We start from the raw sequence: 25,764 nt of genomic DNA, 5'->3' as shown, positions 1-25,764 counted from the left end.
TTAAAATAGTATGTTGCTAGATGATATTCACGTGGTAATAACTCACAAGAATCACTATTTTTGTGAAAATTTTGTGAATTTATTTCTAAAATTTAAATATGTTGGATTTAGTGTCAAAAGCAGACATTATTAACTAAAAAATTGTCTCTTTAGGTTCATCAATTGTGCTAACCGTTCACTACAATCACTATTTATTGTGAAAATGTTGTGAATTTTGATTATATTACTTAAATATGTTATAATAGGCATCAAAATCAAACATTTTCAAATAAAAAACGTTTTACTAGGTTCGCAATTGTGGTAGTCATTCACAACGATCACTATTTTTGTGAAAACTTTGTGAATTTTAATTTTTAATATTTATAAATCGTGCTTGGTTTTAAAAACGAACCTTTTTGGTTAAAATAGTATGTTGCTAGATGATATTCACGTGGTAATAACTCACAAGAATCACTATTTTTGTGAAAATTTTGTGAATTTATTTCTAAAATTTAAATATGTTGGATTTAGTGTCAAAAGCAGACATTATTAACTAAAAAATTGTCTCTTTAGGTTCATCAATTGTGCTAACCGTTCACTACAATCACTATTTATTGTGAAAATGTTGTGAATTTTGATTATATTACTTAAATATGTTATAATAGGCATCAAAATCAAACATTTTCAAATAAAAAACGTTTTACTAGGTTCGCAATTGTGGTAGTCATTCACAACGATCACTATTTTTGTGAAAACTTTGTGAATTTTAATTTTTTAATATTTATAAATCGTGCTTGGTTTTAAAAACGAACCTTTTTGGTTAAAATAGTATGTTGCTAGATGATATTCACGTGGTAATAACTCACAAGAATCACTATTTTAGTGAAAATTTTGTGAATTTATTTCTAAAATTTAAATATGTTGTATTTGGTGTCAAAACCAGACATTATTAACTAAAAAATTGTCTCTTTAGGTTCATCAATTGTGCTAACCGTTCACTACAATCACTATTTATTGTGAAAATGTTGTGAATTTTGATTATATTACTTAAATATGTTATAATAGGCATCAAAATCAAACATTTTCAAATAAAAAACGATGTTACTAGGTTCGCAATTGTGACAGTTATTCACAACGATCACTATTTTTGTGAAAACTTTGTGAATTTTAATTTTTTAATATTTATAAATCGTGCTTGGTTTTAAAAACGAACCTTTTTGGTTAAAATAGTATGTTGCTAGATGATATTCACGTGGTAATAACTCACAAGAATCACTATTTTTGTGAAAATTTTGTGAATTTATTTCTAAAATTTAAATATGTTGGATTTAGTGTCAAAAGCAGACATTATTAACTAAAAAATTGTCTCTTTAGGTTCATCAATTGTGCTAACCGTTCACTACAATCACTATTTATTGTGAAAATGTTGTGAATTTTGATTATATTACTTAAATATGTTATAATAGGCATCAAAATCAAACATTTTCAAATAAAAAACGTTTTATTAGGTTCGCAATTGTGGTAGTCATTCACAACGATCACTATTTTTGTGAAAACTTTGTGAATTTTAATTTTTTAATATTTATAAATCGTGCTTGGTTTTAAAAACGAACCTTTTTGGTTAAAATAGTATGTTGCTAGATGATATTCACGTGGTAATAACTCACAAGAATCACTATTTTTGTGAAAATTTTGTGAATTTATTTCTAAAATTTAAATATGTTGGATTTAGTGTCAAAAGCAGACATTATTAACTAAAAAATTGTCTCTTTAGGTTCATCAATTGTGCTAACCGTTCACTACAATCACTATTTATTGTGAAAATGTTGTGAATTTTGATTATATTACTTAAATATGTTATAATAGGCATCAAAATCAAACATTTTCAAATAAAAAACGTTTTACTAGGTTCGCAATTGTGGTAGTCATTCACAACGATCACTATATTTGTGAAAACTTTGTGAATTTTAATTTTTTAATATTTATAAATCGTGCTTGGTTTTAAAAACGAACCTTTTTGGTTAAAATAATATGTTGCTAGATGATATTCACGTGGTAATAACTCACAAGAATCGCTATTTTTGTGAAAAATTTGTGAATTTATTTCTAAAATTTAAATATGTTGTATTTGGTGTCAAAAGCAGACATTATTAACTAAAAAATTGTCTCTTTAGGTTCATCAATTGTGCTAACCGTTCACTACAATCACTATTTATTGTGAAAATGTTGCGAATTTTGATTATATTACTTAAATATGTTATAATAGGCATCAAAATCAAACATTTTCAAATAAAAGACGATGTTACTGGGTTCGCAATTGTGGTAGTCATTCACAACGATCACTATTTTTGTGAAAACTTTGTGTCAAATGACGATAACATTTTTTGACCTTGATCGTATTTTCGAAAAAGAAAAGAAAATTAAAGAAATTGCAATTTATCAAAACTAGTTAATTATTAACTATCCGTTCCACCACTAATCCTAATAATAACTTGTAAGAATAAAGAATAGGACGTGAACGGAAAATGCAATAAAATAAAAAAAAAAACCTTGGATTCCAGGTTACTGTTAGACGTTTCCTTCTTCGTTTCGAGACTTTTAAATTCGAATGCGAATTTTGTAGTGCATCAAATGGAAACTCGATAACTGTACTAACGTACAGGTGCAAGAACGTTGACTTGTATTCCGATTTGACGTTTATCGCGTACAATCCTTTCTGGGTCCAGAAACTGAGCGTGTCGATGTCTACCACTTTTCTGCTACTCGACGACAAGTTTCCTAACAAGTTCTTTCGGTTCTTGTTATCGACAGCACCTAAAATTTGTTATTTATCGAGCGACTTAACGGCATTTCTTTTCCTTCCTTAATTTTACCGTCCACATCAACGCTGCTATTATCCAAACTGTAATCCAACGTCCAAATCAACTCCGAAGAACACGTTAAGATCGTTATTGACAAATAAGAGTTGTTTGTATTCGACCAGGTATAGAATCTAAAAAGTGTTATAAATAGAAATGTTAGAAATGTTTTATTCGCCCGGATTATTTTGGTACGAGTAAATGAGTCAACAGACACAAAACACAAAAATTGACAATGAACGAACTGTAACGTTTAAATATAGAGAGTGTTCGGTCTTTGATGAAAATTATGACTGAAATGGGCCATTTAACGCGCTTTCAGTGTCGTTTAAAGCGCGATTAATTTATTTTTATTTCTAATTTATTATTATTGCCGTTTTTTTGCGTGTTTTATCGTCCACGTGCACTCCGTTTGGATTTAACTCCGGAATAAATGAATCGGAAATCGGATACTTGCGTCTTGTTCTGTCCTTGGCGAAGGAACGCCGTTATCTGAGCGTCTTTCCGGACGAATTTGACAAATTGCTCCTCGCGAAGCTGTGGAGGCGGCGGATTGCTCGGCTTCGTTCTCTTCGATTTGCGACAGAATACGTCTTCGAAACGGCACGAAATTATCATCAGTACTATTAACAGTGATAGAGTTGTCCAAGAATGAGAAGGCGTTTTCGTTAAAAGAATCTACAAGTAATAAAGAAATTGTGTTAAAATAATAATAAAATTAATTAATATGGTAAAAATATAATGTAAAAGATAATCTTCTTTGTATATGTTACTGTAAAAGTCTGAACTATGGTAAATCTTAAGATTTTCCAGTGAGACCTAACATTTACCAACTCTGAGTGGTAAAAGTCCGAAATGTCTCCGTCGTTATCCGAGTTTTTTTTTCATATTACAGGAAAAGTTTTAGTTTTTAAGCATAAATTAAATACAATCTTTAATAGATATAGGGAGGCCAGGAGAGGATACAGAGAGTTATGCAGTAGAAAGAAAACAGAACTGAGGGAGAAGGAGGCGACAGAGATTAGAGGGATAACAAGGGAAGGGGAGGTCTGGAGGTATCTGAAAAAGAGAAAAAAGGATAGGGAGAGGATAACCAGCGAAATACACATGACAGAATGGAAGAGTTACTTTATGAGATTATTGGGAGGGGTAGAAACGAGGCTAACGGGTTTGGGAGGCTATGAGGGAGATCGGGGGGAGGAGACAGCAGAAGAGGAGATGGAAGCAGTGCTTAGGGGATTGAAGAAGGGAAAGGCGCCAGGGGAAGATGGGATCCAGAACGAGGCATGGTTGGAAGCATCAAGGGTGGTGAGAGTGAAGTTGTTGGGGGGGATGAATAGCGTATGGAGGAGGGATGGAAAGTGGGGGTAATTTGCCCAGTATATAAAAAGAGTAGAGAGCTACAGGGGAATTAACCTACTAGACTCGGCATACAAGGTATACAAGAAGATACTACTGGGAAGACTGGAGGAAGAGATGGAGTTGGGGGGAGTTTTGCCGGATGGGCAGGCAGGCTTTCGGAAGGGAAGGGGAGCAATCGACAACGTGTACGTGCTGAAGCATCTAGCAGATAGAGAGCTGGATAAGAAGGGAGGGAAATTGTACGCCCTGTTTATAGATTTGAAGGCGGCTTTTGATAAGGTGGATAGGGGAAAGTTGTGGGGGATCACGGAACACCTAATTGCGAGAGTGAAGGAAATATACATGGAGACTACGCTGAGCCCAAGTCTGTTTGCACTGTATACGGCGGACCTGGAGGATAGATTGGGGAAGAGGCAAATGGGAGGGTTGGTGGTGGGAGGTAGAAAGGTGCATATGTTAGCATACGCGGATGACATCGTGGTCATGGCGAGAGAAGCGGCGGAATATGATAAAGACATTGGAGAGATACACTGTTGGAAATAATTCACGAGCACACCCTATATAATCTGAACGCGTGAAGATAAATCCATAATATTTGTGGAGCACAAAGGTTTACTGTAGACGAGTGTATTCAGCGAGTTTCGAGTTGTTCCGTCGCGGCATTGTTGACTGAGCCGCCCTTCCAAGTGGAACATTCCGTCGCTATGGAGACCGAAGTGGATGGAAAATACCGATCGTTTTTAGTGTGGTGTGAGGGACCACATTGTTATCGTACTCTGTGCGCAATGGATGGGCGATCGCGTTACTTAAGCGTCCTCCTCAAGGCAAGTTGGAGCTGTTTGGCCACCGGCAGGGGAAGGCGCACTCACTACGCGAACTGTATGGCGCACCGTAGCATACGTCACGAGTGGGTCAACGCTAGGCATTAGTGGGTTGCCGAGTAGAGGGACATTTTGTTTTCCGACGAATCAAAATTCGAATTGAGCACCGGTGATGCGCGAATTTTAGTTCGTCAGAGACGTGGTGATCGTCTACTCGAGCAGTGCGTGCAAGAATGCCCTACCCACCGACAACCGAGCATTATGGTATGGGGTGCTATTACACATGGTGGACGTACACGTCTGCTGCGTGTATAGCAGACCATGACGGGTCAACGATACGTAGATGAGGTGCTACGGTCCGTTGTGCTTCCCTACGTTCGGCGGCGCCCAGGTCTCCTATACATGCACGATAACGTCCGAACGCACATCGGGCGTATTGTACAGACCTTTGTGGAAGAGCACCGTATACGAATGCTTCCTAGGCCACTCGTTTTCCGGATATGAATCCAATCGAACATGTTTGGGACATGACTGGGTCGGAGACTTCAACGTTATCCGGCTTCCCCAGCTAACGTTGAGGAGCTATGGAGGCGAGTTGAGGTGGCATAGTTGGCCATCCCTCTCACTACAATACAGCGACTTATAGACTCCATGCCACGTCGTGTAGCGATGGTACGCGAAGCTCACGGGGGATACTCGCTATTGAAGTTTCATCTCCCAGCAGAGTTGTGCCGCTCTCCATGTGAGAGTAAATTACGCTACTTTAGTACTACTTCCATACCAAATTTTATTCCGCTAGACACACGCGTTCAGATTATACAGGGTGTGCTCGTGAATTATTTCCAACAGTGTGGGAAGGGGCTGGAAGTGAACGTGGGGAAGACAAGGATGATGAAATTTTGTAAGGGTGGGAGAAAAAGAACAGAAAACTGGAAATGGGAGGGAAAAGAGATCTAGGAGGTTAGGGAGTATATTTACTTGGGGTATGTGTTCAGGGAGGGGTCGCATGTGATAGCTATGGCAAAAAAGACGAATAAGGTGATGGGACAAGTATGGGGTTGGGGGAAGAGAGTCTTTGGAAGGAATGTGGAGAGTCTGGTTAGCAGTGTGATGATGTATGGGGATGGAAAGAGCAGGCAATGCTGGAGGACGTGCAAGCTAGATACTGGAGATGGGTGCTTGGGGTGGCGAGAGAAACACCGGGGTATATACTGAGGGAAGAGGTAAAGGTGGATAAGGTCAGAGTGGAGGCGCGCAGGAGAGCAGTGAAATATGAAGAAAGAATAGAAGGGAGGCCAAACTGCGGGATCTTGGGGGAGTGTTGGAGAGAAATTAGAAAGGGAAAGATCAGATATGGGAAAGGAGACAGAGACAACTATTATAGACGAGCGGGCTACTCGGTAACTGAGATAAATAGTAGACGAAGGGTGGGTAGGGAGATGTGGAGGGAGTTGAGAGATAGGGACCGAGATGTGCAGAGATAGGAAAGAAGGACACAAATAAAAGAGGGAAGGTATAACGAAAGGTACAGGGACATAATTATGGAGGGGCTGCCTAGATACTTGTTATTGGAAGGAGATGAGGAAGGGAAGAAGTTGGTGGCTAGGTTCCGTTGTGGAAACGAGGAGAGAGCTAACAGATACTGGATGGCCGATGAGGAGAGGTAGTGTAGGCTATGCAGGGAGGAATGGGAAACGTTGGAACATATGTTGAATGGGTGCAGTGAGTTGAGGGAGGAGGAGTTGGACCGAGGTCAGATCTTAGGAGAGGGGGAGAGGGGAAACGATGGATGAGAATGGATGATTGGGCCGAGGAGCCGAGGGTATGGAAATGGAGGAAGAGGGTAGAGGGTGAAAATAATATATTTATAAAATATATTAAAAGGTATTAAGGGGAAAATTGTAAATATCAAAAACAATAAAATGCTTATATAATACAATCTTTAATAATAAAACTTGAGATACCGTCGTCGCTAAGTGTAAATTCATATTATAATCGTTTGATACAGATTTCTACCTCCTCGACAGAAAATGGAATAATGGACAGTTGACTTGTTAGTTACAGTTATAGGTTCAGGATTGAAGGCTTCAGAAAACAAGACACTACTCCCAGATGATCAGAGATTTTCAAAGCAGTTAATGATAATATTTGGATATCAGAGAATGTTACAAAAAAACTCTTAGAACAAAAGTTGTAGCAAATTTTATACTTAGCAATAATGCTCTCTTGTACTTTTGCCCTCAGATGAATAGATATTGAGAAAAATACGAAATTATGACAATTTGATGAATTTCGCTATTTTCAAAGCAGTTAATGATAACACTTGGATATCCGAGAATGTTACAAAAAAACTTTTAGAACAAAAGTTGTAGCAAATTTTATACTTAGCAATATTGCTCTCTTGTACTTTTGCTCTCAAATGCATAGATATTGAGAAAAGTACCAAATTATGAAAATTTGATGAATTTCGCTGTTATCAGAACAGTTAATGATAACATTTGGATATCAGAGAATGTTACAAAAAAACTTTTAGAACAAAAGTTGTAGCAAATTTTATACTTAGCAATATTGCTCTCTTGTACTTTTGCTCTCAAATGCATAGATATTGAGAAAAGTACCAAATTATGAAAATTTGATGAATTTCGCTGTTATCAGAACAGTTAATGATAACATTTGGATATCAGAGAATGTTACAAAAAAACTTTTAGAACAAAAGTTGTAGCAAATTTTATACTTAGCAATATTGCTCTCTTGTACTTTTGCTCTCAGATGAATAGATATTGAGAAAAATACGAAATTATGACAATTTGATGAATTTTGCTATTTTCAAAGCAGTTAATGATAACACTTGGATATCCGAGAATGTTACAAAAAAACTTTTAGAACAAAAGTTGTAGCATATTTTATACCTATTAATATTGCTCTCTTGTACTTTTGCTCTCAGATGAATAGATATTGAGAAAAATACGAAATGATGACAATTTGATGAATTTCGCTATTTTCAAAGCAGTTAATGATAACACTTGGATATCCGAGAATGTTACAAAAAAACTTTTAGAACAAAAGTTGTAGCAAATTTTATATTTAGCAATATTGCTCTTTTGTACTTTTGCTCTCAAATGAATAGATATTGAGAAAAATACGAAATTATGACAATTTCGCTATTTTCAAAGCAGGTAATGATAACACTTGGATATCCGAGAGTGTTACAAAAAAACTTTTAGAACAAAAGTTGTAGCATATTTTATACCTAGCAATATTGCTCTCTTGTACTTTTGCTCTCAGATGCATAGATATTGAGAAAAATACGAAATTATGACAATTTCGCTATTTTCAAAGCAGGTAATGATAACACTTGGATATCCGAGAGTGTTACAAAAATACTTTTAGAACAAAGGTTGTAGCATATTTTATACTTAGCAATATTGCTCTCTTGTACTTTTGCTCTCAGATGCATAGATATTGAGAAAAATACGAAATTATGACAATTTTATGAATTTCGCTATTTTCAAAGCAGTTAATGATAACATTTGGATATCAAAGAAGGTTACAAAAAAACTTTTAGAACAAAAGTTGTAGCAAATTTTATACTTAGCAATATTGCTCTCTCGTACTTTTGCTCTCAGATGCATAGATGTTGAGTAAAATACGGAATTATGACAATATGATGAATTTCGCTATTTTCAAAGCAGGTAATGATAATACTTGGATATCCGAGAATGTTACAAAAAAAACTTTTAGAACAAAAGTTGTAGCATATTTTATACTTAGCAATATTGCTCTCTTATACTTTTGCTCTCAGATGCATAGATATTGAGAAAAATACGAAATTATGACTATTTTATGAATTTCGCTATTTTCAAAGCAGTTAATGATAACATTTGGATATCAGAGAAGGTTACAAAAAAACTTTTAGAACAAAAGTTGTAGCAAATTTTATACTTAGCAATATTGCTCTCTTGTACTTTTGCTCTCATATGAATAGATATTGAGAAAAATACGAAATTATGACAATTTGATGAATTTCGCTATTTTCAAAGCAGGTAATGATAACATTTAGATATCAGAGAATGTTACAAAAAAACTTTTAGAACAAAAGTTGTAGCATATTTTATACTTAGCAATATTGCTCTCTTGTACTTTTGCTCTCAGATCAATAGATATTGAGAAAAATAGGAAATTATGAAAATTTGATGAATTTCGCCATTTTCAAAGCAGGTAATGATAACAGTTGGATATCCGACAATGTTACAAAAAAACTTTTAGAACAAAAGTTGTAGCAAATTTTATACTTAGCAATATTGCTCTCTTGTACTTTTGCTCTCATATGAATAGATATTGAGAAAAATACGAAATTATGAAAATTTTATTAATTTCGCTATTTTCAAAGCAGTTAATGATAACATTTGGATATCAGAGAATGTTACAAAAAAACTTTTAGAACAAAAGTTGTAGCAAATTTTATACTTAGCAATATTGCTCTCTTGTACTTTTGCTCTCAGATGAATAGATATTGAGAAAAATACGAAATTATGAAAATTTGATGAATTTCGCCATTTTCAAAGCAGTTAATGATAACACTTGGATATCCGAGAATGTCACAAAAAAACTTTTAGAACAAAAGTTGTAGCATATTTTATACTTAGCAATATTGCTCTCTTGTACTTTTGCTCTCAGATGCATAGATATTGAGAAAAATACGAAATTATGAAAATTTTATGAATTTCGCTATTTTCAAAGCAGTTAATGATAACATTTGGATATCAGAGAATGTTACAAAAAAACTTTTAGAACAAAAGTTGTAGCAAATTTTATACTTAGCAATATTGCTCTCTTGTACTTTTGCTGTCAGATGCATAGATATTGAGAAAAACACATTAATTTAGTTAACGATGGATTAAAAAGACTAATTTTTTTGTCGCCCATCCATGTCAATTAAGGATCATTAGAACTTCAATTAAAATATATTTATTGTTGAAATGTAATTGTTTTCATGCACATCATAATAAATTTAACCCCATAATCGATTAAATAACCAATTTTCCAAAAAAAACAACAAACTTTTGTGTCTTATTGACGTAGAAAAATGTTTCAGTTGTCGTTGATTGTTTCACGAATAAAAATGTATAAAACTTGGGGTTATATGATGCTTGAGAATCGTTTTCGCGATTTTCATTGTTGGCCGAAAGGGATAAAAGGTTGGGGGAGTTCTTTTTTGATTATTACAGTATTATTATTTATCGCGCCTATACATATAATACCAAGTAAGTTATTAATTATATCTTAATTCGATGGTTATTAAATTTTATTTTATAGCGTTTGGGATGAATTATCGAAAATATTTGTTTCACCAACAATTTTTTATATCAGGGTTGGCTATAATGTCGGTAAATCTACATTTTTGGCTCAACAAACAACAACTTTTCGATCTCATCGAAGCGATGAGCAATTTCGATAAATTCGGCGTTCCAAAAAAATTGCAAGATTTAGAAAAAAAATTAAAAATTGCGATTATATTATATCGCTGGTTGGGAATTAGTGGTACAACGATTATGTCGATTGTTAAATTATTCGATAAATCTTGTACGTACGATTCTAATGTACCAATAACTTGTAATACAATTTTGGAGTATTACGTGCCGTTTAAAGTTGAACCTTTGTTTCAAACTTTTATTATACTTCTTCAAGGATATACATTTGCCAGCGAGTCGAATCATTACAATTGTATCGTTTTGTTTTATAGCTATTCTTTGGAGCTTTTAGTGATTCGTTTGGAACATATCACCGAGTTACTCAACGAGCTCGAATTTAAACCGAACGAGAAAAGGAACGAAAAATTTAGGAATATAATTTTGTACCATCAACACGTGATTAAGTGAGATTAACAAAAAAAATTAATTCAAATCATTTAACAATACATTTTTTAGACTTTTTGGAACAGCCACTAACTTTATAAACAAAGTTATCGTTCCTCAAAGATTTGGTCTTGTATTTACAATAATAATATCAGCAACAGGATTTGTTTTGGTTAAAAATGTCTTAAAATTTTAAAGTGTTTTAACAAACTTTCCTTTTTTTTTTAGTGGAGAGATATATCTTGTTTGGTGATGTTTAGCACGTTTTTGATAACCATAACTATTTGCCATATGAGTGGACAACGCATCATTAATGCGGTAAAATCATGTTTTTTCTTTCATTTGAGATCAATTTTAAGTTTTAAAGTATTTAATGCGTTTGGTTAATTATACATATCATTAGAAAGCTTCTTAGTCGTTTATGACATCTTCAAAAATGTCCAGGATGCATTTTGACACTTCTTGATAGTTATGGTACCCTTTTGAGGTTAAGTGGTTTACTTGGGATATCATTATAAAGCTTCTGGCAACCTTTATAACTGTCTAGAAAGCGTTTAGACACTTTTTGACATCTTAATAAATGTCCAGAAATCTTTTAAACACTTGTATTGTAATCTCCAAGCACTTAGTAGTGTTTTGGCAGCAACCTTGGTAGTGTTCTGATAGCATTAAATAGTGTTTTTGTCTATAATATCTAGCTTACTCCAAGCAATTAGTAGTTTTTCCAACAATATTTAGCATTCTGAAAGTTGTTAATAGTCTTTTGAAAATAGTATCTCGTCTTTCCAAGCAGATAATAGTCTCTTCCAGCAATATTTAGTCTTCTCCAAACATGTTGTAATCTTTTCTAGTAGTATATAGCGCTCTGAAAGTAGTAAGTAGTCTTATGGAAGCAGTACCTGGTCTTTCCAATCAGTTTGTAGTTGTTTAGCAGCACTATTTAGTTTTCTCCAAGCAAAGCAGATTGTAACCTTTTCCACCAGTATCTAGCATTTTGGAAGCAGTAGGTACCTTTTTTGCAGAGCATATCTCTTCTTTTCAAGTAGTCATTAGTCTTTTCCAGTAGTATATAGCATTCTGACAGCATTAGGTAGCTTTTTGGGAAGCATAGCTCTTCTTTGCAAGTAGTTATTAATCTTTTCCAGTGGTATTTAACATTCTGGCAGCATTAGGTAGCTTTTTGGGAAGCATATTTCGCCTTTCTAAGCAGTTATTAGTCTTTTCCAGCAGTATCTAACATTTTGGAAGCGGTGAAAAAGAGGCACATCTCTTTTCCAAACAATTATTAAAGTCTTTGAAAGCAATAAGTGGTCTTGGAAGCAGTATTCCGCCTATCCACTAGGTCAAACCTTTAACAGCAGTGTTTCGAATTCTGGTAGCAATATTGAAGCAATATCGCTCTCTTGTACTTTTGCTCTCAGAGGCATAGATATTGAGAAAAATACAAAATTATGATAACACTTGGATATCGGAGCTTGCTACAAAAAAACTCTTAGAACAAAAGTTGTAGCAAATTTTATACTTAGCAATATTGCTCTCTTGTACTATTGCTCTCAGATGTATAAATATTGAGAAAAATACGAAATTATGAAAATTTGATGAATTTCGTTGTTTTCAAACCAGTTAATGATAACAGTTGAATATCGGAGCTTGCTACAAAAAATCTCTTAGAACAATTGTTGTGGCAAATTTTATACTTAGCAATATTGCTCTCTTGTACTTTTGCTCTCAGATGCATAGATATTGAGAAAAATACGAAATTATGAAAATTTGATGAATTTTGTTGTTTTCAAAGCAGTTAATGATAACAGTTGGATATCGGAGCTTGCTACAAAAAAACTCTTAGAACAAAAGTTGTAGCAAATGTTATACTTAGCAATATTGCTGTCTTGTACTTTTGCTCTCAGATGCATAGATATTGAGAAAAATAAGAAATTATGAAAATTTGATGAATTTCGTTGTTTTCAAAGCAGTTAATGATAACATTTGGATATCGGAGCATGCTACAAAAAAACTTTTAAAACAAAAGTTGTTGCAAATTTTATACTTAGTAATAATGCTCTCTTGTACTTTTGCTCTCAAATGCATAGATATTGAGAAAAGTACCAAATTATGAAAATTTGATGAATTTCGCCGTTTTCAAAGCAGTCAATGATAACATTTGGATATCGGAGCATGCTACAAAAAAAACTTTTAAAACAAAAGTTGTAGCAAATTTTATACTTAGCAATATTGCTCTCTTGTACTTTTGCTCTCAGATGCATAGATATTGAGAAAAATACGAAATTAGGAAAATTTGATGAATTTCGTTCTTTTCAAAGCAGTTAATGATAACAGTTGGATATCGGAGCTTGCTACAAAGAAACTCTTAGAACAAAAGTTGTAGCAAATTTTATAGTTAGCAATATTGCTCTCTTGTACTATTGCTCTCAGATGTATAGATATTGAGAAAAATAAGAAATTATGAAAATTTGATGAATTTCGTTGTTTTCAAAGCAGTTAATGATAACAGTTGGATATCGGAGCTTGCTACAAAAAAGCTCTTAGAACAAAAGTTGTAGCAAATGTTATACTTAGCAATATTGCTCTCTTGTACTTTTGCTCTCAGATGCATAGATATTGAGAAAAATACAAAATTATGAAAATTTGATGAATTTCGTTATTTTCAAAGCAGTTAATGATAACAGTTGGATATCGGAGCTTGCTACAAAGAAACTCTTAGAACAAAAGTTGTAGCAAATTTTATAGTTAGCAATATTGCTCTCTTGTACTATTGCTCTCAGATGTATAGATATTGAGAAAAATAAGAAATTATGAAAATTTGATGAATTTCGTTGTTTTCAAAGCAGTTAATGATAACAGTTGGATATCGGAGCTTGCTACAAAAAAGCTCTTAGAACAAAAGTTGTAGCAAATGTTATACTTAGCAATATTGCTCTCTTGTACTTTTGCTCTCAGATGCATAGATATTGAGAAAAATACAAAATTATGAAAATTTGATGAATTTCGTTATTTTCAAAGCAGTTAATGATAACAGTTGGATATCGGAGCTTGCTACAAAGAAACTCTTAGAACAAAAGTTGTAGCAAATTTTATAGTTAGCAATATTGCTCTCTTGTACTTTTGCTCTCAGATGCATAGATATTGAGAAAAATAAGAAATTATGAAAATTTGATGAATTTCGTTGTTTTCAAACCAGTTAATGATAACAGTTGAATATCGGAGCTTGCTACAAAAAGACTCTTAGAACAATTGTTGTGGCAAATTTTATACTTAGCAATATTGCTCTCTTGTACTTTTGCTCTCAGATGCATAGATATTGAGAAAAATACGAAATTATGAAAATTTGATGAATTTCGTTGTTTTCAAAGCAGTTAATGATAACAGTTGGATATCGGAGCTTGCTACAAAAAAACTCTTAGAACAAAAGTTATAGCCAATTTTATACTTAGCAATATTGCTCTCTTGTACTTTTGCTTTCAGATGCATAGATATTGAGCAAAATACGAAATTATGAAAATTTGATGAATTTCGTTGTTTTCAAAGCAGTTAATGATAACACTTGGATATCGGAGCTTGCTACAAAGAAACTCTTAGAACAAAAGTTGTAGCAAATGTTATATTTAGCAATATTGCTCTCTTGTACTTTTGCTCTCAGACGCATATATATTGAGAAAAATACGAAATTATGAAAATTTGATGAATTTCGTTGTTTTCCAAGCAGTCTCGAGCTAGAATCATTCGGCTTAGTGCATAGTAGTCTATGAGTTATATGAAATTCCTGGTATAATTTTTACTCTTTTCCAGGGAGCTTCCGTACCAGAAGCAATCTATAACACAAATTGGTACGAAGCTGATTTAACACTTCAAAAGGACGTCTTGTTTTTTCTGGCAATGAGTCAACGGATTTTAATCGTTGAGTTACCACTTCTTGGTCGATTATCACATCAAGCATTAATCGATGTAAAGTTGATTATAAAGAAATATTCTTTTTTTTTTATTTGAGTGCTTTTAGGAGTACACAAGAATATTTGCTTGGTTTAATTGGATTGGAACGATGGCGAAAAAGAAAGATTTCTTCGCAAATAAATAATCTATATAACGAAAGAAACTCGGTAATTGTCTGGGATTGGGTTTTGTGGTAAACTTTTCTTTGCTGCTGAGGCAGTAGTTCAAGGTTTACAATATAAACCGAGGCAGTGGCTCTAGTACTTAAAATAAAGTTTTTTTTTATACAAATGCATTACTTAGAAGCCGAGGCAGCCGAGCTGCCGAGACAATAGTTCTATGTTTTTAATAATAACATATTGTTTGAAAACCGAGGCAGCTGTGCTGCTGAGGCAGTAGCTCTAGTACTTAAAATAAAGTTTTCTTTAATACAAATGCATTACTTAGAAGGCAACCATGAAAAATAACGCAACCATCAAAAAACCAAAAAGTTCGAACTTTCAACTTTTAATTTTTCCATATTTGTCAACTTCATTAAAAAATCTTTAAAATGAGTCCAAAGATGACGCACTTATCTCAAAAAACAAAAAAAGTTAGAATAAAAAACATTAAACCCGAAGTTAGCAACAATGAAGATAGCAATTTAATTTTTAAATATTAATACCAACCTTAATTTTTGATTTTTTTGTGATAACTGCGTCATGTTTGGACTCATTTTAAAATTTTTTTAATTATGAATAAATCGTGAAAAAAACATCATGATGTTATCTATGTCCATTATATGATAACTAACTTCAGGTTTAAAATGTCAACCTCAATTTTGACATATTTGTAATTTTCATTAAAAATCCTTTAAAATGAGTACAAACACGAGATATTTATCTTCAATATTAATGAAGTTATGGTCAACTTCCGGTTAAGAATGTCAACGTCAATTTTGACATGTTTGTAATCGTCGTTTAATTTCAATATTACTCGAGATATAAGCAACTTCCGGTTTGAAATGTCAATATCATTTTGACATATTCTTAATTTTTATAAAATGTCTTAATATTTGTCACAAAAACAAAAATACAATGATTAAAAAAAAAAAATTAAGGTTGGTACTAATATTTAAAAATTAAATTGCTATCTTCATTCAGATTTAGTGTTTTTTATTCAAACTTTTTTGTTTTTTGAGATAACTGCGTCATGTTTGGACTCATTTTAAAGGTTTTTTAATGAAGATGTCAAATATGTCAAAATTGACGTTGACGTTTCGAATTTTTTTTTATTATATTTTTGTTTTTGTTACAAATATTGACATTTTATAAAAATTAAGAATATGTCAAAATGACATTGACATTTCAAATCGGAAGTTGCCTATATCTCGAGTAATATTGGAATTAAACGTGTCATGTTTGGACTCATTTTAAAGGATTTTTCACGACGATTACAAATATGTCAAAATTGACATTCTTAACCGGAAGTTAAAAATAACTTCATTAATATTGAAGATAAATATGTCGTGTTTATACTCATTTTAAAGGATTTTTTATGAAGATTACAAATATGTCAAAATTGAGGTTGGCATTTTAAACCTGAAGTTAATCTAGTGTTAGTCACTTTTTCACATTGATTAAAAAAAATCGTCGATTTTTAAGCCACATGATGATTCTTGAATGTTTCCCAAGTTTCGTCGTGTGTGGTCTAATTTTAGTTCTAGTGGCAGTGCAAGTGTAAAAACACTAGACCTACAACTAGAATCATTCGGGTTTAGCCGTCTTTAGAGACGTGCGGCTAAACCCAAATGATTCTAGTTCTAAGTCTAGTGTTAGTTCTAATTTTAGTTCCATGAAAAGTATACCACAATTAAACAACATCTAAAGCCAGAATTAACACTAGCATTCGAACTAGAACTAAAAACATTTGGGTTTAACAACAAAATACACCAATATGAGTTTCTGATCTAAGTAAAAAAGGAATTTAAGAAGGAAAACATTCATTATCACTCAGATTTAGATTTATGGCAGATAAGGAGTTGAATTTTGAACTTGACAAGTACTGAATTTTAAGACACGGTTTCATTTGAGTCACCCGCAAAGTTATTCCTGTCAGCTAGTGCTTTAAATGGTCTATTTCCAAACACCTACATTTATCTGTCAGCAAAGTTTAACAAGAGATATATAAAATATAATTAAATTATGACTAATATTGAATGTAATAACTTTAATATTAAATATATTTGAATTATTTTAAGCAGAAAAATCATTTTATTAACCTTAATTCTATGCAAAGCCAAAAAAACGTTTCTATTCAACTTAATAAATTTTGTGATTGTAAATACGGATTTAAATTTACTGCAACCAGATGTCGTCGCGGATGGCGCATTTACAAAACGGAGGCTATTTTCAAAATGATGGGTCATAAAAATGATGTTGGTGTTGACTGAAGTGTTCCGTCGTTCAAAACGCCAAAGAGGCGATGTTTTAAACGATTATTTATGTAATAATAAAATAAAATGATTTTAAATTAACTAAAAACTTACCATTTTAACGATTTTTTAATAAACTACAATAAAATAATTTTTAATTAGATTCAAAAAAGCACTGAAAATTATTATTAAAACTTTTTAACACCGAACAATCAAAAAAATCTTCTTCGGGGCCCCGTTTCAGTTTATCTACTACCTGAAGTCGGCGCTTCAAGTCGATAGTAATTCACTTCTTCGGTACCCCCACCATCAAGGCGCCCCCTTACAAACCCCCCCAACTGAATGAAAATGAAGCCCGCGGTCCTCTTCGTGAAGGATATCGGATTTGGATCGATTGTGCTTCTAATTGAATTAGCCCCCCTCCCCTTCAAGTTAAAGGGTGACACGGTCGAGTCATGTTATGAGGGCCCCAAGGCTATTTATCTTATATTTAAAGTGTTTTACGAAATCTCATTGAAAAATCAAAGGGTCGACTAATGGACCTCGAGATTTGCTATTAGCAACAAAGTCAGGCCCGTATTAGATTCTGGTTCGCAACCCGTTTATTAAGTTATTACCGTTGATGACTGAGTTGGGATTATCGAGGTTTTTTTGAAAAATAATAACGATATTCGATCGGGTAAAAAATGATTGAGTCGACCTCGATGGTATTTATAAAAATTAAAAGATGGTTTTTAATGTAAGTTTGAAAAATATGCTTTTTTTGTTAAAATTCTTTTTCGAGTTAGTTCTGTGTGGGGTCAGAAGACAACACACGTGTGTCATCGCTCAATTCGCGTGTTCCCATGGCCGAATCGGACATGTTTTATTTATCTGGCAGACAGCGGACATAGTTTATAGATGTATTATGCCGTCCGGACCGAGAGAAAAAATAAAAAGGAAAAAGCCGCGCCGCTGTCCCGGTTCCTGTCGTTTGGGCTTTTTGCCAAAAGTTCGTCAGCAAAGCGCCCCCCTTGTTTTCTTCTCCATCGTCTTCTTCTTCATCACAGCATCCCAACATCGGTCAGTCAGTCGTTCAATTAGCTCTCCCTCCGGGATCGTTTTAACCGGTCGTTTAAAATCCTCGAAACGTCATTACCATTTAAACTCAATCTCTTCTCAATACTTTTTAAAACTCTCAATAAGTCTCTTTCGAGATAAAAAAAATAAATATTCACTCTTTATAGTTTAGTAGAGATAATTCGTTCCGTTGTAAATGGAAATTGGAAGTTAATTTTTTTTCTTGCGTGTGAAGATTTCTTTTTCGAGAGAAATTTTCCCTTCAAAAAAATCTTTATTTATTTCTTATTTTTAATTTTTTTGGGGCGGTATCTGTCAAACGAAATTCGAAGAAAACTCGAGCAAAAAGAGTTTTGCGGCGGCGATTTCGGTGGAACCGTTTTCTGCGCGGCGGCAATTTGCCGATCCGATTATTTAGCGGTTCGGCCCACGAGGGCGCGGCCGAAGAACCCCATTTGCATAATGCCGGAAAGCGACCCACACCGTCGTACGAGAGAAAGAGGACCGTCCTCGTCTTCTCTTGGTAATGACCCCGCAATTTTCCCCCGTAAAATCGACGCGCCATTCATCAAAACGACGCGTACGGGGAGCCAAAATCAATTAAATAAATTACCCTCGAGCCACATCTTCACATCGATTGGTGACGATCAATTTATGTTATATTACCAACGTACCAACATCGGGCTTTATTAAATAATTTAAAAAAAGATTGTTGAGACTTTAGTTAAGTCACAATTAAGATTGAAAATAAAATCTCCATACTTCTTAAGAACAATAAACTCAAATATTGTTCTCTTAACCATGACAAAATTATATTAAAGAAATTATTCTACCACTAACTTGTCTTATTTGTAGTGATTACTCCACAAATCGATTTTTTTTCCATATTAGTGCTTATAATGTTGTTATTCTTCATCCTCCTACAAATTATGGCACAAAATTATTTTGTTAATAATTCTAATTAATTCAATATTACCTGCAATTATTCCTCCAAGAATTGATAATAATTCTGTGTACATTTTGATCCAGGTTCTAAGTGATGGATGGATTCAGGTTCTGGAAGTTAAATAAAAAGATATTTTAAACGTCAAATTTACAATTAACTTAAAATAATGATGATTTTTAATAAAACTTTTACATGCCATCATTAAAACATCAAAAAAAAGCTTTGTTGTTGATTATCTTATAATAATAACTAATAAAACTTACTTAATTCAAAATCTAATCTAATCGTTGATACGTCATAAAATAACATAACCTCAAATGTCAAAGAATTAATTTTAAATAAAAATTTTTAAATAAAGCTTAAATTAAACTAAATTAATTAATAAATTTACTAATTGATTTTAATAAAACGAATTGAGACTGGTAATAAATAAAATGGTGATAAAATCACTTTAAAAATGTTAATAAAAATAATATTTTTTTTAGTAATTTTGTTTATTTGATGTTGGTGAAATTGGAAATCGGCCATCTTGGCTAATCGTAGTGTTGGCGTTAAATCTTTAAATTTAAAATATAAATAAATTAATTTTTTAAATTAAATAAAATTTAAAAAAAAGTTTACTATGATGATTGATTGTTAAATATTAAAAATGACATTTATATAATAACTCATATACGCTTGTTACTTATACGTCAAAAATGACGTTTCATTACAATAGAAATGTCAAAATTTGACTTCTAATTAAATTGTTATTAAGAAATTATTCAATTATGATTATTGTACAAGAAGTACATTGACAAAAATTCATTGGCTTGATTCATCGGCGAATTCTGATGTATTACTAAATCTATGGATTAATAAAAACTTCTAAGGTTGTCTTTAAATTCCTAATTATTTTCAGGTTATTCTAAGTAAATCTTTGTAAATCTAAGTAAAACGTTTGTTAATATAGCTTTGTTCGTTGGGACTGCACTACTCTGCACGACATGGCACTCGTATGACGTCATAGTGCAATGTCATGTTAACTTAGTGCAGCTCAGAAAAGTGTATAAACCGTGATCCCAACGAACAGATTTTTATAAAAAAAGTGTATAATATTTGAAATGGACGAACAGGAGATTGTCAGGGAAATACTCGTGGAAAATGAAATTATCGCAGAATGTTTTTGTTCACATGCTAAATTGCACCAAAATCGATAAGCAGTACTTGCAACAACAAAAAAATTTGGGGTGGTCAGGGTAGTTAACCCCAGCCACCCCTAAATGAGAAAAAACACATAATTAATAATTTTAAATGTACTATAAGTGTATTTAAGGGGGGAAATTCATTTAGAACCGTCAAAAAACTGAAATTTTTTTTTCCATAAAAAGTTGCCTGCACATCTTAAGAATATGATAGCAAAATTTTAAAGCGAAATTCTAAGTACTTGAGTTTTTTACCGTGTTCAGTGCTTTGGCTAATGTTGTTATTTGTTGCAAATGTAAAGATACCATATAATTTGAGGTAGATGGAATGAGAGGTCTTGGGTTCAAGCTCGTTTTGCTTTGTCATTGTGGCCGAAGAGACATAAATTCCGGACCGTTAATTCAAACTGGTTATGAAATAAATCGTAGAATTGTTTTTGTTATGCGTCTGCTGGGCATTGGGAGGCAAGGGATAAATTTATTTTGCAATTTTATGGATATATGCGACGGTTTGAGTAATAGTGCATACAATAATATTGTTAAACATCAGCATTCAGCCACCAAATCGGTGTTCGAATATTTCAGCGGAAAAGCTGTTGAAGAAGAAAAGAAAGAAAATGAAAGGCAAGAAAGGTCAATCTTGAATTTAAAAGTATCTGGTGATGGTTCTTGGAAAAAGCGCGGATTCAAATCATTATAACATCGCTTATTGGGTACTATTCTGGTAAAGTTATCGATGTAGCTGTAAAAAGCAGTTATTGTCAAGCCTGTACATTTTATAAAAATAAAGAAAATACAAAAGAATATATTGACTGGTATGAAGAACATAAAGAAAATTGCATAAAAACTCACGAGGGTCTGCCGGTAAATGGAAGTCGATGCAATTGTAGAGATGTTTTTGAGATCCGAAGAAAAGTTTGGTGTAAAATACGGCAACTATATAGGGGACTGAGATTCCAAAACGTTCAAAGCAATTTTAGAACAAAATCCATATGGCGACGATTTTCCAGTAATTAAAAATGAATGTATTGGACATGTTGAAAAGAGGATGGGATCCCGACTACGAAACATAAAGAAAACATACAAACTTGGCGGAAAAGGAAAATTGACAGATACTCTAATCAGAAAACTTACGACATACTCCGGTCTTGCTATCCGTAGAAATATCAACAGTGCAGAGGACATGAAAAAACCGATAATGGCTAGTTATTAGCACATGTGCTCTACAGATGAACATCCAAATCACCAACATTGTCCGTCAGGATCCGAGAGCTGGTGCAAGTGGCAAAAAGCTAAATCAAATGAGTCGGATTCCTTGATGAAGCATCCAGTGCCATTGCATCCAGATGTTCAGACACACATATATTCAATTTATGAAGATTTATCCAGAGAAAATTTATTAATAAGATGTTTGGGGGGCCACACTCAAAATACCAATGAAAGTTTCAACTCTACTATTTGGCGATTGGCTCCAAAGCACCTGAATTCTGGCTTAAAAATAGTGGATATTACTACATATATTGTGGCTAGTTTATTTAATGAAGGACACAGTAGCATATTGGAAATAATGAGTAAATTAAATCTAATTATTGGGAGGCAAGCCAACATATATGCTGAACAAATGGACGAACGTCGAATTACTCGGCGGTAACGATGTAACGAATCTGTGTTTAAAGAAGCTCGAAAAGCACAAAAAGACCAGTTGGCGATCGAAAGTGAATTTTATGAAGAAGCTGAAGGTCTGATATACGGTCCGGGTATTGCAGACTAGCCAATAAGTTATTCAAGATTGAAAAAAATTTGTTTTTACGACTTGAAACTTTAACGCGCTTTTTCTCAAATCAATGTATTTACACCTTATAAGCACGATAACTAATAAACTACTTGACCGATTTTCATTAAATTTGTTACACATATAAATAGTAATATCACCTTCTATTTGAACCTCTAAGTATACATAAGTTATGTTAAAAAATTACTTTTTTATTAATTTATATATCAATATTTTCTTAAAAAGTTATAACATTATTTTAAAACACCTGTATTTTTTAAATGCTTAAATTTTTTAAACTTTTTTTTGGTTCGCATAGAAGATATGAATGTTGGGAACAATTTAAAAGCATTCGCAAGTAATTCTAGCCACTGTAGCGAATGCTAGAATGTTTGAAACGGAACCGCTCACTCCGTAACGTTTCCCTATCTGATCACTATTTGCCGTTCGCCTATAAAAGTTTTAGAATATGTGAATACATATTTTTATAGCACAAAGCATCACTAAATAGTAGTGGGTATCAAAAAGGTTTTAAACTAATTTCAACTTCACGAAAAAATAACTTGAAAATGCGCTTATTTTAGCTCGTCTAAATGTACTTCCCCCCTTAACCATGACAAAATTATATTAAAGGAATTATTCTACCACTAACTTGTCTTATTTGTAGTGATTACTCCACAAATCGATTTTTTTTCCATATTAGTGCTTATAATGTTGTTATTCTTCAAATGTTGATTAAAATCTTGAATTAGATCCTCACCCTCCTACAAATTATGACACAAAATTATTTTGTTAATAATTCTAATTAATTCAATATTACCTGCAATTATTCCTCCAAGAATTGATAATAATTCTGTATAAATTTTGACCCAGGTTCTAAGTGATGGATGGATTCAAGTTCTGGAAGTTAAATAAAAAGATATTTTAAACGTCAAATTTGACAATTAATTAACTTAAAATAATGATGATTTTTAATAAAACTTTTACATGCCATCATTAAGACATCAAAAAAAGCTTTGTTGTTGATTATCTTATAATAATAACTAATAAAACTTACTTAATTCAAAATCTAATCTATTCGTTGATACGTCATAAAATAACATAACCTCAAATGTCAAAGAATTAATTTTAAATAAAAATTTTTAAATAAAGCTTAAATTAAATTGAATTAATTAATAAATTTACTAATTGATTTTAATAAAACGAATTGAGACTGGTAATAAATAAAATGGTGATAAAATCACTTTAAAAATGTTAATAAAATAATATTTTTTTTAGTAATTTTGTTTATTTGATGTTGGTGGAATTGGAAATCGGCCATCTTGTTTAATCGTAGTGTTGGCGTTAAATCTTTAAATTTAAAATATAAATAAATTAATTTTTTAAATTAAATAAAATTTAAAAAAAATTTACTATGATGATTGATTGTTAAATATTAAAAATGACATGTATATAATAACTCATATACGCTTGTTACTTATACGTCAAAAATGACGTTTCATATTTGACGTTTCATTACAACAGAAATGTCAAAATTTGACTTCTAATTAAATTGTTATTAAGAAATTATTCAATTATGATTATTGTACAAAAAGTACATTGACAAAAATTCATTGGCTTGACTCATCGGCGAACTCTGATGTATTACTAAATCTATGGATTAATAAAAACTTCTAAGGTTGTCTTTAAATTCCTAATTATTTTCAGGTTATTCTAAGTAAATCTTTGTAAATCTAAGTAAAACGTTTGTTAATATATGTCAGAACATTTTCAAGGTTATTCTATGAATATCTATGGATTTCCAGACATTTGTTGATAATTATTTCAGGATTTCCAAGCATATTTAAGTATCACTGAATAAATCTACAGATTGACAAAACATTTAGGGAAGGTTTTCAAGGGATTTCAGAGAATATTTAAGAATTTTTACTGTAATTACCCGGGAATTACCTGCTATATCCAGGAGTTGCTGAAGTTATCTGGGCATTTAATGCAAATACCAAGAAACTTCTTAGGGTTTTACCACGAGTTTTCTTGTGTTTCTAAACGATTTGCAGAAGAGTTTATCGAAATTTCTATGAAATACCTGCACAATTTCAAAATTTTTCTATTTTTTGATCGATTTTTATTGGCTCCCAGAAACCTTTTTGCCAAACAGAAATATATTTGTCAAATTACTAATTAAAAAGTCTCGTAATACATCTGCCAAGAGTTGAAGCAGCAGTTTTAATAATAAATTACTATTTTAAGTAACTCCATTGATTAATAATACTTACAAACTTCTAATTGTCCAAAATGTACTTAGTATAAATACACAGTGTGAGTTAAATTGATCGCCATAAACCTCGAAAGCGAATAGAAACTAAACCAAGATGAAGTAATAAATCTTTTCATTATTAAAGGTAAAAGGTGTACCATATTATTTTTGAATTATTTGTAGAATTAATACCTTGTTAACCTCAATCTAGGAGTATTAGAGATATTAATGGTGGATAATCTCTTTCAGCAAAGAAGAATTTCGAATTCTCTTATTATGAGAGATGCAAATAGGTTTATCGACATCTCTCCAGTTAAAGCTATAAATGTTAGAATTAGACCGCGATATCAGAGAATTTTAATCCTCATTATCATTCATGAAAGCAATAAGCATCTTCATTAATAAATATGACTCAATTTCGTTGTTTTAAATGTTTTGGTGTAAAACAAATTGATATTTCTTGCATAAATTTCTTCGGAGAGATCCCATAAGACCCGAAAAGGGTCAGTTTTATTTAAAAAACGCTTTTATTTTAGCTTTTTGTTTCGAAATCGGCAAAACCCCGGAGTATCGTATTACAAAACAAATGCGTCCAGTCACTTCTCGTTTCCCCCCGTTTATTTATCGTCCCGAAACGGTGTGTAACGTGAAACCCGCGGGCGAAGAACCCGCGGCGAGGTCCCTTTTCCCCCGATTCACCTCCCTCCTCGAGCTCGGTGGTATCCAAGTTCGCCGATTTCGCGCGTCCCCGAAAAATCTCACAATTTATTTCAGCGGGTGTCCCGTTTCTTTTGGTCCGCCACCTTCAATTTCTTATTCTTCTACTTTTTTTCCTCACCTTCATCTTCTCTCCTCTACCTCTGTTAAGTTCGTTTTGTGAATTACGCGAGCGAAATGTTAATTTTGCCATCTTAAGTATAAAATTTATAAACTCGCGTAATTTGTAGGATATCGAATATTGTTGGGGGGGGAATCTTTTTTGTAATGTAAATAAATGGTGCGAAAGCGGCCAGAGAGTTTGGTTAATCTTCGCGTAAATTTTCTTTTACATAAATATAACGATAAAATTGGTGATAAAATCGGCAATAAATTTCGTTTCGAGTTTTCTTTCCGTTCGATAAACTACCAAAGTTGTTTTATAAACCGTTTTGTTTCTCTTTTTCGATTGTATTATAAGGGGGGCTCGATGATGTTTTGGCGAAGTTTCTGTTCAATATTTTGCTTCGTTTTGGCGCCGAGAAATTATTATTATATTACATTGTAAACTAATCGTGTTAAAAAAAATATTTTTGTATCAAAACCTAGAAAGGA

The 25,764-nt window shown here is 32.6% G+C and overlaps 1 protein-coding gene across 3 annotated transcripts in view; it reads right to left on the bottom strand.

Annotated features, from left to right (window-relative positions):
- Nucleotides 1-23,272, bottom strand: part of LOC111413567 (neuron derived neurotrophic factor nord) — a 31,468-nt gene extending 8,196 nt beyond the window's left edge. Inside the window, exons 1-8 of one of the 3 annotated variants that reach the window (XM_071195822.1) lie at nucleotides 23,254-23,272; nucleotides 23,017-23,096; nucleotides 22,849-22,960; nucleotides 19,272-19,351; nucleotides 19,136-19,215; nucleotides 3,295-3,515; nucleotides 2,853-2,971; nucleotides 2,529-2,793 (exon numbers count right to left, since the gene is read on the bottom strand). In XM_071195822.1, the coding sequence (XP_071051923.1) occupies nucleotides 2,529-2,793; nucleotides 2,853-2,971; nucleotides 3,295-3,455 (545 nt within the window). In that variant the 5' untranslated portion in view covers nucleotides 3,456-3,515; nucleotides 19,136-19,215; nucleotides 19,272-19,351; ... (1 more) ...; nucleotides 23,017-23,096; nucleotides 23,254-23,272. Of the gene's footprint in view, nucleotides 1-2,528; nucleotides 2,794-2,852; nucleotides 2,972-3,294; nucleotides 3,516-17,350; nucleotides 17,496-19,135; nucleotides 19,216-19,271; nucleotides 19,352-19,504; nucleotides 19,522-22,848; nucleotides 22,961-23,016; nucleotides 23,097-23,253 lie in introns of those variants that run through there. The other 2 variants (XM_071195823.1, XM_071195821.1) reach the window with 2 other exon arrangements.
- Nucleotides 23,273-25,764: the final 2,492 nt, after the last annotated feature.

The sequence above is a fragment of the Onthophagus taurus genome, chromosome 5, assembly GCF_036711975.1.
Source record: "Onthophagus taurus isolate NC chromosome 5, IU_Otau_3.0, whole genome shotgun sequence".
Classification (NCBI taxonomy): domain Eukaryota; kingdom Metazoa; phylum Arthropoda; class Insecta; order Coleoptera; family Scarabaeidae; genus Onthophagus; species Onthophagus taurus.
This window is presented reverse-complemented; position numbering and strand designations above follow the sequence as displayed.